The 14,135-nt window shown below is 37.3% G+C and overlaps 1 protein-coding gene across 1 annotated transcript; it reads right to left on the reverse strand.

Moving 5' to 3' along the window:
• Nucleotides 1-1,162: 1,162 nt before the first annotated feature.
• LOC105797460 (uncharacterized) lies at nucleotides 1,163-2,455 on the reverse strand. The gene is made up of 2 exons (XM_012627427.2): nucleotides 1,870-2,455; nucleotides 1,163-1,308 (listed from the first exon to the last, which is right to left on the reverse strand). The coding sequence occupies exons 1-2, from the start codon at nucleotides 2,453-2,455 to the stop codon at nucleotides 1,163-1,165; spliced, it is 732 nt and encodes a 243-aa protein (XP_012482881.1).
• Nucleotides 2,456-14,135: the final 11,680 nt, after the last annotated feature.

Here is a 14,135-nt window from a genome sequence, read left to right on the forward strand (position 1 = left end):
AAATCTTATACTCAAATGAAGGCTTTCTTCTTCGAGGAAACCTCTTCCTATTGCCTAATGATCATTGCTTGCTTGTTTATTTAAGCTTTATCATCAACATGATCTTCTTGTCATTTTGTTCAATCACTGTTCTATCAACAAAATCTAAAAGGATTGTCTTGATTCGGACTTTTCCCTATTAGATTTCTGACCTTTAAACTTGGTTCGTTCTAAACAAAAGTCTTGTTTCATGGTTACTGTATTATTTAGAAACTTTTTCTGAATAATATGCAGAACTTCCACTGTGAAAGTTTTATTAGTCCATTAATATTTATTCTAATGCAACATGCTTGCACAAAGAACAAAACAATGGATAGAATAGACTTGATTTGAGAGCATAACTTGCAATGAATAAATTATCAAGAATATTGAGAATAAAAGAGGAACTGACTTGTGTCTTGAAAAAGAATGAAGTATTCCAAGAAAGAAAATATGACTAGTATAAAAAACTAGATGCCCCAGATATCACAGCTTGAATTTCTCTGTACAAACTTTCTGAAAACCTTTCTGAGTTTGACATGTGTTTATGGGATCTACAGTACTCTGCAAATGCTCCAAGATGTCGCATACCCTTTCCCATTAATTCAGGTATAACAAGATCGTTACATGCCCCAAACTGATCAAAAAATGAACTGCTCTGATCACCTCATGCCCCATTCTGATCAATATTTGAGCCACCCCCTTGGGTTTTCAACTCAAATCCCCTTTGGTCTCAAGGTGCCCTTTGCGGGTTTTCACCTTGGCCTCTCCATTTTTTTTTTTAGGAATCAAAGCGCCCTTTGTGGGTTTTCACTTTGGTCCCTTTCCTTCAAGTGAAGTATTTCTTGACTGAGTCTGAGTTTACAGGATTTGGCAAATTTTTACCATCTATCTCAGTTAGAATCAAAGCTCCACCAGAAAAGGCCTTCTTTACGACATAAGGACCCTCCTAATTTTGCATCCATTTTCCTCTAAAGTCTTTCTGTATAGGAAGAATTTTCTTCAACACTAGATCTCCTTCGTGGAATTCTCTGGGATGAACCTTTTTGTTATAGGCTCACATCATCCGTTTTTGGTACATATGACCATACTGGATGGCTTTTAACCTTTTCCCTTCTATTAAGTTCAACTGGTCGTATCGAGACTAAACCCATTCTGCTTCATCCAATTTTAGTTCAGCTAATACCCAAAGAGAAGGAATCTCCACCTCAATGGGTAATACGACTTCCATCCCATAAACGAGAGCAAAGGGTGTTGCCCCAGTAGAGGTCCTAACAGATGTTTGGTAAGCTAAGAGAGCAAATGATAGCTTCTCATGCCAATCCTTGTAGGTTTCAGTCATTTTCCCTACAATTCTCTTAATATTTTTATTGGCCGCCTCCACTGCACCATTCATTTTTGGGCGATATGGCGACGAGTTATGGTGATTGATCTTGAACTGACTGCAAACCTCCGCTATTGTGCTATTATTCAAATTCAACGCATTGTCAGATATGATTCTTTCAGGCATTCCATATCGACAAATGATCTCCTTTTTTAAGAATTTACTAACCGCTGATTTCGTGACATTTGCATATGAAGCAGCTTCCACCCATTTGGTAAAGTAATCAATGACCACAAAGACGAAACGATGCCCATTTGAAGCCTTCGGCGATATTGGCCCAATAACATCCATGCCCCACATGGAGAATGGCCACGGAGCAGTCATGACGTGCAGAGATGAGGGAGGTACACGTATCTTATCTCCATAAATTTGACATTTATGACTTTTCTTGGCATAACTAATGCAATCCCCTTCCATAGTAGACCAATAGTATCCAAATCTCATGATCTGTCTGGCCATTGTGAAACCATTTGCACGAGTTTCGTAAATGCCCTCATGGACTTCTTCCAGGATCTTTCTAGCCTTCACGGTATCTATACATCTTAACAGCACTTGATCTTTCCCTCTCTTGTACAACACTTCCCCATCTAAGACATATTCAATGGCTATTCTTCTCAATGTTCTTTTGTCGTTCTCTGTCGCTTGATCAGGGTATTTTCGATTCTTCACATATTGTAGTATGCTCTGATGCCAAGGATGATCATCTTTTCCCTCCTCTTCAATATTGTAGCAATGAGCCGAAACCTCATATATGCTCATCTGAATAGGCTTCATGATTTCCAACTTGTTCACCCTAATCATCGAGGCTAAAGTAGCCAATGCGTCAACCATCTGGTTTTCATATCGTGGGAGGTAACAGAAGGTGATGTCATCAAACTCATCAATCAATTCAAGAACCAGATCTTTATAATTGATCAACTTAGGGTCCCTAGTTTCCCATTCTCCATTGAGTTGGTATATCACCAATGCAGAATCTCCATACACTTTTAGCACTTTAATTTTTCGTTCAATGGTTGCACGAATACCCATAATACATGCTTCATATTCTGCCATATTATTTGTGCAATCGAAGTCCAACTTGCTAGTGACAGGGTAATGATCTCCACTTGGGGATACCAAGATTGCCCCGACTCCATTACCTATAGCATTTGAAGCTCGATCGAAATTTAACTTCCATATGTGGTCTATTTAAGGGTTTTCTTCAGTATTTGCCACATACATTAAATCCTCATTTGGAAAATCGAAGTTCAAAGACTCATAGTCTTCCAAGGCTCTGCTAGCTAGAAAATCAGCTATTGCACTTCCTTTTATAGCCTTCTGACTTAAATATACTATGTTAAATTCAGAGAGCAGGATTTGCCATCTAGCCATTCTCCCAATTAAAGCAGTTGATTCCATCATGTACTTTAACGGATCCAACTTTGAAATTAGCCAAGTCGTATGATACAACATGTATTGCCTTAGTCTTTGAGTTGTCTAAATTAAAGCACAACACAGTCTTTCAATGAACGAGTACCTCATTTCAGAATCAGTGAATTTCTTGCTAAGAAAGTATATTGCCCTTTCTTTCTTTCCCGTCTCGTCATGTTGGCCCAAGACGCATCCCATGGAATTGTCAAACACCGTTAGATACAGTATCAATGACCTATCTGGACTAGGCGGTGATAGTACTGGAGCATTGGCCAAGTATTGCTTTATCTTGTCGAAAGCTTTTTGACATTACTCATCCCATTTTCTCGGATTATGTTTCTTCAGAAGACGAAATACTGGATCACATTTCTCAGTCAATTGTGAAATGAACCGAGCAATGTAGTTCAACCTTCCTAGGAATCCTCGAACCTCTTTCTGAGTGCTTGGAGGAGGCAGATCTCGTATTGCTTTAACTTTATCCGGGTCAATCTCAATCCCCTTCTTACTGACTATGAAGCCCAACAACTTTATTCGGGTTGAGCTTGAGCTGAAATTTTCTCAATCTTAAAAATAATTTCCTCAAGGCTCGAAGATGTTCTTCTTCAGTTCTAGATTTTGCAATCATATCATCAACATAAATCTCAATTTCTTTATGCATCATGTCATGAAACAATGTGAGCATTGCCCTTTGATACATTGCTCCCGCATTCTTCAATCCAAAGGGCTTTACTTTGTAACAAAATGTTCCCAATAATGTAATGAATGTGGTTTTCTCCATATCTTCAGGATGCATCTTTATTTGATTGTATCCAGAAAAGCCATCCATGAAAGAAAATAATCAGTAGCCACATGTGTTATCTACTAAAGTATCAATGTGAGGCAACGAAAAATTGTCTTTTGGACTAGCCTTGTTCAAGTCCCTATAATCCACGCACATTCGTACGTTTCCATCCTTTTTGGGAACAGGGACGATGTTTGCTACCCATTCTGAATACTTGACCTCTTGTAAGAAACCAGCGTCGAGCTGCCTTTTGACTTCTTCTTTTATTTTCAGCACAATATCGGGTCTCATTTTTCTGAGCTTCTGCTGAACTAGTTTACAATCTTCTTTTATAGGTAAACGATGTACCACAATGCTAGGGTTTAGCCCTGGAATATCCTGGTATGACCATACGAAAACATCTTTGAACTCTCGGAGTAACTCAACGAGGTCATGTTTTGTCTTTGCGGTGATATCAGTTCCAATTTTCACATTTTTTCCTTCCTCTAGGCTCACAATTTCTAATGATTCCTTATGAGGTAGGATTTGCTTATCCTTTTGTTCCACCATTCTCAACAAGTCCGGAGATACACCACAGTCTTCGTCATTTTCAAAGTCCTGAGATCCCTCCAAACACATGTCTTGCTCAAAAAGAGACTCCGCGTTTGAAACAACATCACTCATGTCATTGATATCTGAGGACCTATGGGGATACATCAAAGAATATACAAAATATATAAATTTATGAATAATTATTTGTACAATAAGGTTATAAATATAATGAAAGAATCATTTAGAAGAAATTCAATCAAATGGAAAAATATTTACTTGCCTAGAAAGAATAAAAGAATAATTGCTCGAAATGAATACAAAGATGTATTTTATTAGAATAATGATATTCAGACTTAAGCCTATTTCACAAATGATTTCCTATCATTCTTAGGCTAGAAACAACAAGAATGTTTTGAACATTACTCTGAATAACCTCTAAAGACTACAGGTATTTCTTCCGTAGTCCAATTGTTTAGCTCACTCCCCGGTTCGTAAGGGCAAACCTCTAACAAGGTCCTTCTTTCAATTGTCTCTATAGCATTGATGTGAACATTTTCCAACATTTCTTCAATGCTTTCCTTTCTGGACACCCCTTGCTTAGGGTAAATAAACCCACCCGACACAAAGGATTTAGATACGTGGGGGAAGGTCAAAGGCTCCCACTTGACTTCCTCTCCGCTCAAACATGCCCTTCTTCTCTCTTGTCTTTTCTCCGCTTCTTTCTTCTTCTGCTTCATGTCTAGCTTGTATTCTAAGCCAAAACTATCAAACTTTTCCTTCAGCATCGGTGCTTCAATCTTTCCTTGAAGATATTTTCCCAATCCTTTCGCGGGTGAAGCTCCTCTTCCAATCATCAATCGTAACCCCATCTCTGTGGTCCTGGATATTTTCGGTACTGGAATTCTACTTCCTCCAGTAATAAACATCGTGTTCACAAATTCTAATGACCGAAAAGAACATTCCTATGCCTCATCATTAATTTCCATATAAGGTGCATTACCAGTTACTGTTGCAATGATATCTTCCTCCACATTTATTGTTATCAACCGTCCCTCTGATACTAACTTCACCTTCTGATGTAGCGATGAAGGTACTACCCCAGCTAAATGTATCCATGGTCTCCCCAATAAATAGTTGTAGGAAGGCTTAATATCCATTATCAGGAAGTCCACCTCATAAGTGGTTAGGCCAATCATTAACGGTACTTCAATTCTCCCGATAACCCTCATTTCTATTCCATCAAATGCCCTGACTATGCTCTGGCATGCTTTCATGTGTGAACTGTCCACTGGTAACTGATTGAGAGTAGATAAAGGTAATACGTTTAGTGCAGATCCATTATCGACCAAGACCCCTGACAGTGTGTACCCCTTGCATCGGGTAGTACTGTGCAAAGCCTTAGTAGAACCTCTACCGCCAGACGGTATTTCGTCATCATTGAAGAAGATAAAATTGTCAGCACTTATTGTTGACCAACCGATCTAGCTTTCTTATTGAGATATCATCAGTCACATATGTTTCATTTAGAACTTTCATCAGTGCACTTCGATGTACTTCTAAACTTAGGAGCAAAGCTAATATCGAAATGTGGCCGGCTATTTGTGCAATTGCTCCACAACACTGTATTTGCTGTGTTTCAAAAACTTCAAAAACTCCTTTACCTCCTCTTCTTTTATTGGTTAATTAACCAATGACTCAATTTCCACTACCTTCCATTTCCTCTGTTCTTTCCTCCAATTCTCTTCTTTTGCCGATTCTGCTTGAGCGTCATATCGCTTCCCATTGCGCGTATAATAACCCCTTTCCTGATATTCTTTTACCATATTGCCCTCAACTTCTTTTCCTGGGATTGTCACATTGTATCCGTAATTCCAGGGAACCATTTTATCATCCTTATATGTGAAACTTTACGGTTTCATGATTACAATTTTTGGTGTTACCTGAACCCTGGCCTCATTACTCTTAGGGCGTGAGATAATGACCACAGGATGATTTATTTTCAGAGTCCCTGTTCCTGACTCCGCCGCGCATATGCTCCTCCTTTCTTTCACATCTTCATAGAACCTCATCTCTTTGTTATCCATCATGCTTTGAACCAAAGCCCTGAATCCTTCACATTATTGGATTTCGTGCCCTGTTTTATGGTGGAATTCACAATAATTTCTCATCTTATACCCTTCCTCAAAATCTAAAATAACTAACCCTCTTTTTGCCATCTCTTTCCAGACCCATTTCAATGGAGTTTTTACTTCAGCAATGTCAGTCTTAACTCTTTCCCCCGTAGAACATACTCACTCCCTTATCATCATGATTGGGCAACGGACTTTCTGTGCTGGGTGAATCATCAAATTTGACAACACCCAATTTGATAAGTCTTTCTACTACCTTCTTGAAAGCGGTACAATTTTCTATTGAGTGCCCTGAAATTCCCGTATGATAGTCACATTGGGCGTTCGTGTCATACCATTTTGGATACGGGGGTTGTAGAGGATTCAAGTAACGAGGACCAACAACATGTGCATTAAATAAATTTTGATACAGCTCTTTATATGTCATTGGAATGGGCGTGAACTGGGGCTTCTCAGTATTTTGCCTCATTCCTGATTCTTGTTTCGATGAGCCTTGTTGATTAGCAACCATCTTCCTTGGTTGATTCACTGTAATTGATTTACTGTATGCGTTCACATTGTTTACTTTAGTTTCTCTTTTATTTGGAGCTAACCTTCGATTATTCTCTCCACCGTCTATTTTTTCGTTTTTAATAGCATGTTCAATCATTTCGCCATTCATGATTATATCCGAGAAACTCTTTGAGGCAATTCCTAACATGTGCGTGATAAACGACGCCTTCAATGTGTTGATGAAAAGCATCGTCATTTCTTTTTCCAAAAGTGGTGGTTGAACTTGAACAGCAATCTCTCTCCACCTCTGTGCATATTGTCTGAAACTTTCGTTTGATTTCTTTTCCAAGTTCGGCAAAGTGATTCTATCAGGCATTATTTCGGATACATGACTGTACTGTCTCATCAAAGCCTGCGCCAAATCCCTCCAAGTGCCAATTTTTGTTCGGCTCAACTAGTTATACCATTTAGATGCTGCCCCAATGAGACTATCCTAAAAACAATGTATTAATAGCTGATCATTATTAATGTACCCAGTCATTCTCCTACAAAACACTGTAATATGGGCTTCAGGGCAACTAGTCCCACTATATTTCTCAAATTCTGGCATCTTGAACTTATAATGGAGCACTAAATCTGGGACCAGACTCAAATCTTTTGCATCTATTCCACAATAACTTTCAATGTTTTCTATTTCCTTAAACTTCTCTTCAAACCATTTCCATTTCTTCTCAAACTGTTTCGGCTATTCTTCCTTTACTTTATCTTTCTCAGCTATTTCATCAAAATTTGGGATAGCAAGATTTACCGGGTTCTCACCAGGGTTAGAGCCTGATCCCGCTTAGAAGTTCGTCGGTATTGGAATATCGATTTGAAACCGCTGAGGCTTTATTGAAACCGAGGATCTACGCGGATGCACCTGAGTCTGAACCTGCACATGCGAAGGCGTAAAGCTTGGAGGATAGATGGGTCCATCCTTGTCTTCTTCTTCATCATTAATCATAGGACCTTTCCCTTTATTTACTCCTTCAGTCAGTAATTACGTCAACTCAGCCATCATGTCCTTTTGAGACTCTAGCATCCTTTTTGTCATGTCATGTTGAATTTTTTCAAATTGCTCCTTCATTTGCATCTGTAACTAATCCTGAATTTCCTTTTGAAGTCGCTCCAACTTTTCTAATCTTTGATCCATAATTTTTGACTTTGCACGGGTACCGTAGCGGTGCTTGGTTGATGAGTTTTTGTTGGTGTCCAGGTTAACTGAGGCATAATTTTAACCAATTAAAACCCTTTTTAATAATCTTGAATGCATATGATGTCATGTAATGCAAATGTATGGAACGAATGCAAAAAGGTGTCGATTCTAATCCAATTTCTTTTAGAAAACTTTACTGATAAACAAAATTCTTTACATAAAATGGATTACAAATATGAATTTGCCTTAATGCTCAAAGTTTTAACTTCCTTTAACAATGAAGCTAACTCTTGACCCTGATCTGATTCCAGCTCATACTTTGTGCTTAAAACGTCAACTTGAATTGCCATTGTTTGTAAATGATTTGCTACTTCACGAATCTATGACACGGTCTTGCCCATAATGTAATCTCTGTTCTGAATTTGATTCTGCAAGTGATAAAGTTGTTCCTTCCAATGATCTTCATTTCCCTCCAAGAATTCAATCCGTTGTCCACAGCCTTGTAATGTGTACTCCAATTCTTCCATCCTCTTTTTCATTTCTTCAATCTTGCACAAACTTGCCTTTAATTCTACCACAGAATTATGACTTCTATACAACGCAAACGACCTCTCGAGTTCTGCTATTCTATTTTTTAGTTCTGCTTGATGGTTTTGAGTTTCTAACATCTGTCGTGCTAGAGTCTCTTTCTGTACTTGTGTTTCTTGAAACTTTTTTTCCCACTGATCGGCTTTGCTTCTTTCTTCCTAGATCTCCTGTCGCCACTGCTCTGTAGTCTTTCCCAGCCCAGTAGTTCTCCTCGATAGTCGTAACTTCTTGTAATCCGTCTTTAGACTATCTAGGTCCTCCTCTGCTTTATTCTTCCCATTTCCTAATTTTTTAGCCTCTAATTTTTGAACGTCAGCATCTAACCTTAAATGCATCTTTTCCTCTTCCAACCGTTTTATCTTCTTTTCAAGCTCTAAATTCTATTTTTTCGAAATCTTGCTTTATAATTTCCAACTCCGATGGGATCACTTCTAAGTAATCTTCCATTGGTCGAACACCCTCTGAGTTTAACTCCAGAATATTATCATTAACTCTCTTGCTTCGCCACTCACTATACTCAGGAATCGTCATTGAGCCCACAGATAACCTTTTCATCTTATGAGCCTGATTCCATGCTTGAGAAATTTCTTTTACTTCTTCTTGTAATTATCTCCTCGATGCGAGAACTCACACTGAGCTAAACCATGCGTTGCCGGCACAAACTGTCTTGAACCATATTGCCTCAGTATAAGCAAATGTGCATATCCAACAGCTCCCCAAATTCCATGCAACGGAACCCAATGAAAGCTCTCGCATCTGTACAGAATTCTATCAGGAATCAGCTAAGGAGCTTTCCACTCAACAGCTTCCTCTTGAAGATTTTGGAGAATTGCAGTCCAATTCTCTTACGATATGTCGTCCCTTCTTGGCGTAGCCACTATCTCTTTTAATGGAGGGTAATGTTCGGAGAAAACCCGGTACGAAATCCTGTTGACCTTCTAGAAATGACTATGAAACCAAGTTAGTAGCAACTGCGCACAACCTATAAATATGCCCTCGCCAGCTCGCCTGCATGCGTTCAAAGATCTAAATGTTTCAGCCAAAATTGCAGGAACAGGCGTAACCCCTTTATCCAGTCGGTCAAAAAGATCAGCAACCGCCTCATCAACATGCCTCAGTGCTCTAGGGAAGATCACCAACCAGTAATTACTCAAAGCAAACACATCTACTTTTTTTTTCATATCTGGATGTGCTAGAATCAAATCTTGCAAATTCCTTCATGGGATACATTTACACTCACGCTTCTGCTTGATCCTGGCCGTGATTCATTGCTCACTCATTCCCGTAATATTCAATAATTTCTTCCAAAGTGCTGGGACATATGCGGCTCTGGAATACGCTTTATCGACCTGAAGCCTTGGGCAATGCAGTAAAGCTGTATATTCCTCCACTGTAGGCACCAAATCTACGTTCCCAAAAGTAAAACAGCTATATGCAGGATTCCAATATTGAGTAAAGGCTCAAAAAAAATGTTCATCTACCTTGATGTCAAATAGGTACGGCAAGTCCCCATAATTAGAGTAGAACAACTGCTTGGTCTCATCATTCCACCGATCCCATATTTCCCTTAACTCTTGAAGGTTATTCTACGTCACACTAATACGAGTGTAGTCCCACAGCTCTGACACATATCCCTTAGCTAAACTGTCTCCTTTCTCCGATTGCCTTTTGTCTGACCATATACGAACAATGGCATTGTCTTCCACTTTATCAAGAAATTTGTTTGCCATGAAAATTTTCTAATTTAGTAACTGAACTTGAATCGACACTCTTTGAAATATGCAGTGACATGCAAAAACAAAATACAAGTCAGTACAACAAAAACAAAATTCAAAGCAGGTATAAGAAACACAAACACTTATCTGGGCAATCACTAGAGGTTGGAATAATTCTAACTAGGTCGAGCTCCTAAGTCCACTATATGGAGTTTGGTTTTAAAGTTAAGGTACCTGAACCAGCAGATTCATCTATCTTCACCCATTATAGGCTCATACAGACCGAGTTCGGTTCAGGGGAATACATTTCCCTATGGCTGCACGGAGATGAAAATCTCACAAAGACATAGGTACGGATGTTTTCCGAAAGTGATCCACTATCCTGCACAGAGGCGAAAACCTCATGAAGGAGTAGTTTCTCCCTCCCACTTAAAAGGGTAAGACTAAACAGTCTTTATGCAATATGATGCCAATGTATAAAAGCGCAATGTACAATGATCATACTAATAAATGCAAAGAGAAGATCGTAAAATTTTTTTAAAACACAATTTTAATTTTCGACAATAAGACAAAACAATCAATTTTACGGCCTGACTCTCTGGTATCCTCAGTGGAGTCGCCAAGCTGTCGAAACCAATTGTTTTTTGAAAATCGGGGATTGATTTTGAAAATAAAATGGGAGTCGCCACTGATCTTTTGTTGAGGTGTGATCGGATCACTTTGAAAATAATTTTAGGTCTGCGAATTTTGAGAAAGCAAGTTCAGGAGTCGGTTATTCACGAGGAAGGGTTAGCACCCTAGTAATGCCGAAAATTGGTACCAAATTGATTGTTTTATGTCTTAGGGTGGAAGTTTTTGAAAAGATTTTTTTTTAAAATACGATCCTTTTAAAGTTTAAATTTGGATAAACCAAATTGAATAACAAGACGTACTTATTTTGAATAAACAAATTGCCATACTCAGTAAGTTAGAGTGCAACAATTCAATCATCAAAATTAAGTACGTTCCCTTTTTTTTAAACGAGTTTAAAGAAGGTTATTTCATTATTTAAGTCAATCGAGAAATCAGAATCCAGTGAGTTAGGGTTCAATTTCTCGAAATTCTTAAACCTCAAATATTGCCTTTTATTTTTTAAAATCGAGATAACAAAATGCCACATCCAATAAGTTAGGATCCAACATTTTGTAATCTTAAGAGCTTTATTTTAATAACGGTATGGTTTTAATAAAATGGAAACTTGATAATATAAATCCATCGAAGAGAATTGAAGCCCAGTAAGTTAGGGCACAATTCTCTCTAGAATTATTAAGCACCAAGCCCTTTTTTGGAATTTTGAAATAAAATGATTATAACGTTTTAATGGAATGCAATTCTTACAAACAATATAATTGAATAGCAATATACGAAGCGAATGATGAATAGCAAGTTAATTCTACAATTTGGAGCAACCACATATATAATACATCGACGTTAATAATCAAATAACCTAGTAAACAATCTTACAAATAACAAAATGAGAATAATTAATACAAAAATAATTTAATCACAAGTAAACCAATCAACATAATTGAAATGAATAACAATTTTAAAGCGTAGAATAAAATTTTAGAAATTACAAGTTACAATTCATTTTATACACATATATATTAAAATAATTCCATATCATGAAAATCTAAAAATGATGCCAATGAATTTAGAACATATTAATAATAATTTAAGAGGGTAAAGTATTATATTTTAGAAATCATATCAATAATAATTTTGAAAATATTAAGCCAATATTACAATACTTTTAAAAACAATGAATTGGTATAAAACTTGATTTTTAAAACTTTTGAAATCAAAATTAAATATGCAAAACATTTTTTTGAAATTGAGAACAATAATCAACAAATTTCAAATCGACACTTAAATAAAATTTGAATGATGATAAATTAGAACAAAATTAAAATGCAATTGACTCAAAATATTGGTGTATAATGAATAAAAAATAAACAAAAAAGTAATAATTTATTACATTTTGAACTATTATAATAAATTTAAACACTATTAAAATAAATATTACAAATAATATTAAATATTACACTATACGAAAGTAGGATTTAATTAATTAAAAATATTGTGGAATTTAAAAGGAAAACTGAATTTGTATTAAATCGAATCGGTTTCAACATTGAAGGACTAAACTAGCAATTAAACGCAAGCATTAAAATAATTACAATCAACCACATAAAACGGTACCGTTTCAAGTTGGACCTGAATGAAAACAAGTTAAATGCACCGTACAAATTACAAACAATTAAAGAAATCAAATCGTAATCATAGTAAACACACAGGGACCTATTTAACAAATAGACCAATTAGTCCAGCCTGCGCGGATTCTACGCAGGGTCGGGTCACCGCCTGGATCTGGTCATCAAACGATACCGTTTTGAAGCTATTATGTTAGCAGCAAACGGCGACGTTTTAGTCCCGTGTTTTAAAAACTAAAAACCCTAAACGTTTCCATTTCAGAAAACCGAAAGAGAACTAATGTTCTCTGCGCCGTTTTGCGCACTGAGGGGGCTCAAGTGATCTCCGATCCAGACCTGTTCCCCAATGGCAACGGAGGAGGCCCGAATCTCGGCACAAGGTACCTTTCTCCCCTTCTTACTACTATTTCTATCTTTAATGAAAATCAGTAGATGCCTAAACGAAAAAAGAAACGAAATACGAATGGAAAGAAGAAAAGAAAATCAAAAATCACCTTTTTGATATCTTTTGTATTTTTTTGAATGCGTAATCTATTTACAGTGTTTGAATGGCTTTCTTATAACCCGATTTTGCAGAAAATAAAATAAAAAATAAATACAAGGTTCCCCTATTCTGTTTTTTTTCTATTGGCTGCTACCTCCGTGTGTTTTTGCAGGTATTCGGCCAGCCTGGTGGTACGGAGGTGGCCGTACGGATGCGTGCGTGGCTGGGAAGCGTGGTGGTGCACGCGCGAGAGGAGCCTGACCTGCCTGCGGCGCAAAATGTTCCAGAAACCCTAGGGTTTCTGGATGTTTCAAGCAAATGGGCCACTTCGAGTTGGGCTAGGGTTTGGGTCTGGTGTTGGGTTACTCAGGTTTGGGTATTAGGCCTGCTATCGGGTTTGGAAAATGTATTTTGGGTTTGGATAATCGGTTAATTATTGTAGCTGGACTGATATTATTGGACTTTTAATTTTTATTTGGCTTTATATATATTTTAAATATTTGTGGGCCGGGAAAATTTGGGTTATTACATTATACATTCATTTGCTTAATGTCGTGAGACAAACTCATCTAGGTCTCGAGACTAGTGGTCTATGTCTCGAGATAAGGGCACGTAGAAACTAAATAACTTTTGCTCCGCTTTAGGTATCGAGAAATGAAAACATCGAAGCTAAGATAGGAAAATAGGGGAGGTCTGTCTCGAGACCTAGTCTCGAGGCTTGAGGAATTTTTCCTTGAGACATGAATTTCATTGTCTCGAGACATATAAACATCAAAGCAAAATTTTAAAAACTTATGATGAGGCTTGTTTCAAGATATAGAGTTCCTGTCTCAAGAAATAATGTTAAAATTTGACAAGTTGTTGAATTTGATTCCTATGCTCATATTAAACCACATTTAGACTCGAATGATTAAATTGTGATTGAAATGTGTTAATGTGGTTTAATTTTATGAAATGACATGTATGTTTAGTATGAGTTGCTCCAACTAACAAATGTGACATCTCATACTGGGATCCGATTATCGGGTTGGATGTGGGGTGTTACAAGTTTGACCTTTTATTTTATTTTTAATTTTTTAAGGGTGGGGGAAACATGTAGCATTCATTTGATAAAAATGGAGTAACAGCTCAAAGGAGTGAAAAACAAAATGGGATA

Source organism: Gossypium raimondii, chromosome 9 (genome assembly GCF_025698545.1).
Source record: "Gossypium raimondii isolate GPD5lz chromosome 9, ASM2569854v1, whole genome shotgun sequence".
In the NCBI taxonomy this organism is placed as follows: domain Eukaryota; kingdom Viridiplantae; phylum Streptophyta; class Magnoliopsida; order Malvales; family Malvaceae; genus Gossypium; species Gossypium raimondii.

Coding starts and splice junctions, on each gene's coding strand:
- LOC105797460 (XM_012627427.2), bottom strand. CDS start 2,455: ATGGCAGAATATGAAGCATGTATTATGGGTATTCGTGCAACCATTGAA. Junction 1,309..1,869: donor TTACGAAACTCGTGCAAATG/GTTTCACAATGG, acceptor TTGCTCTCTTAG/CTTACCAAACATCTGTTAGG.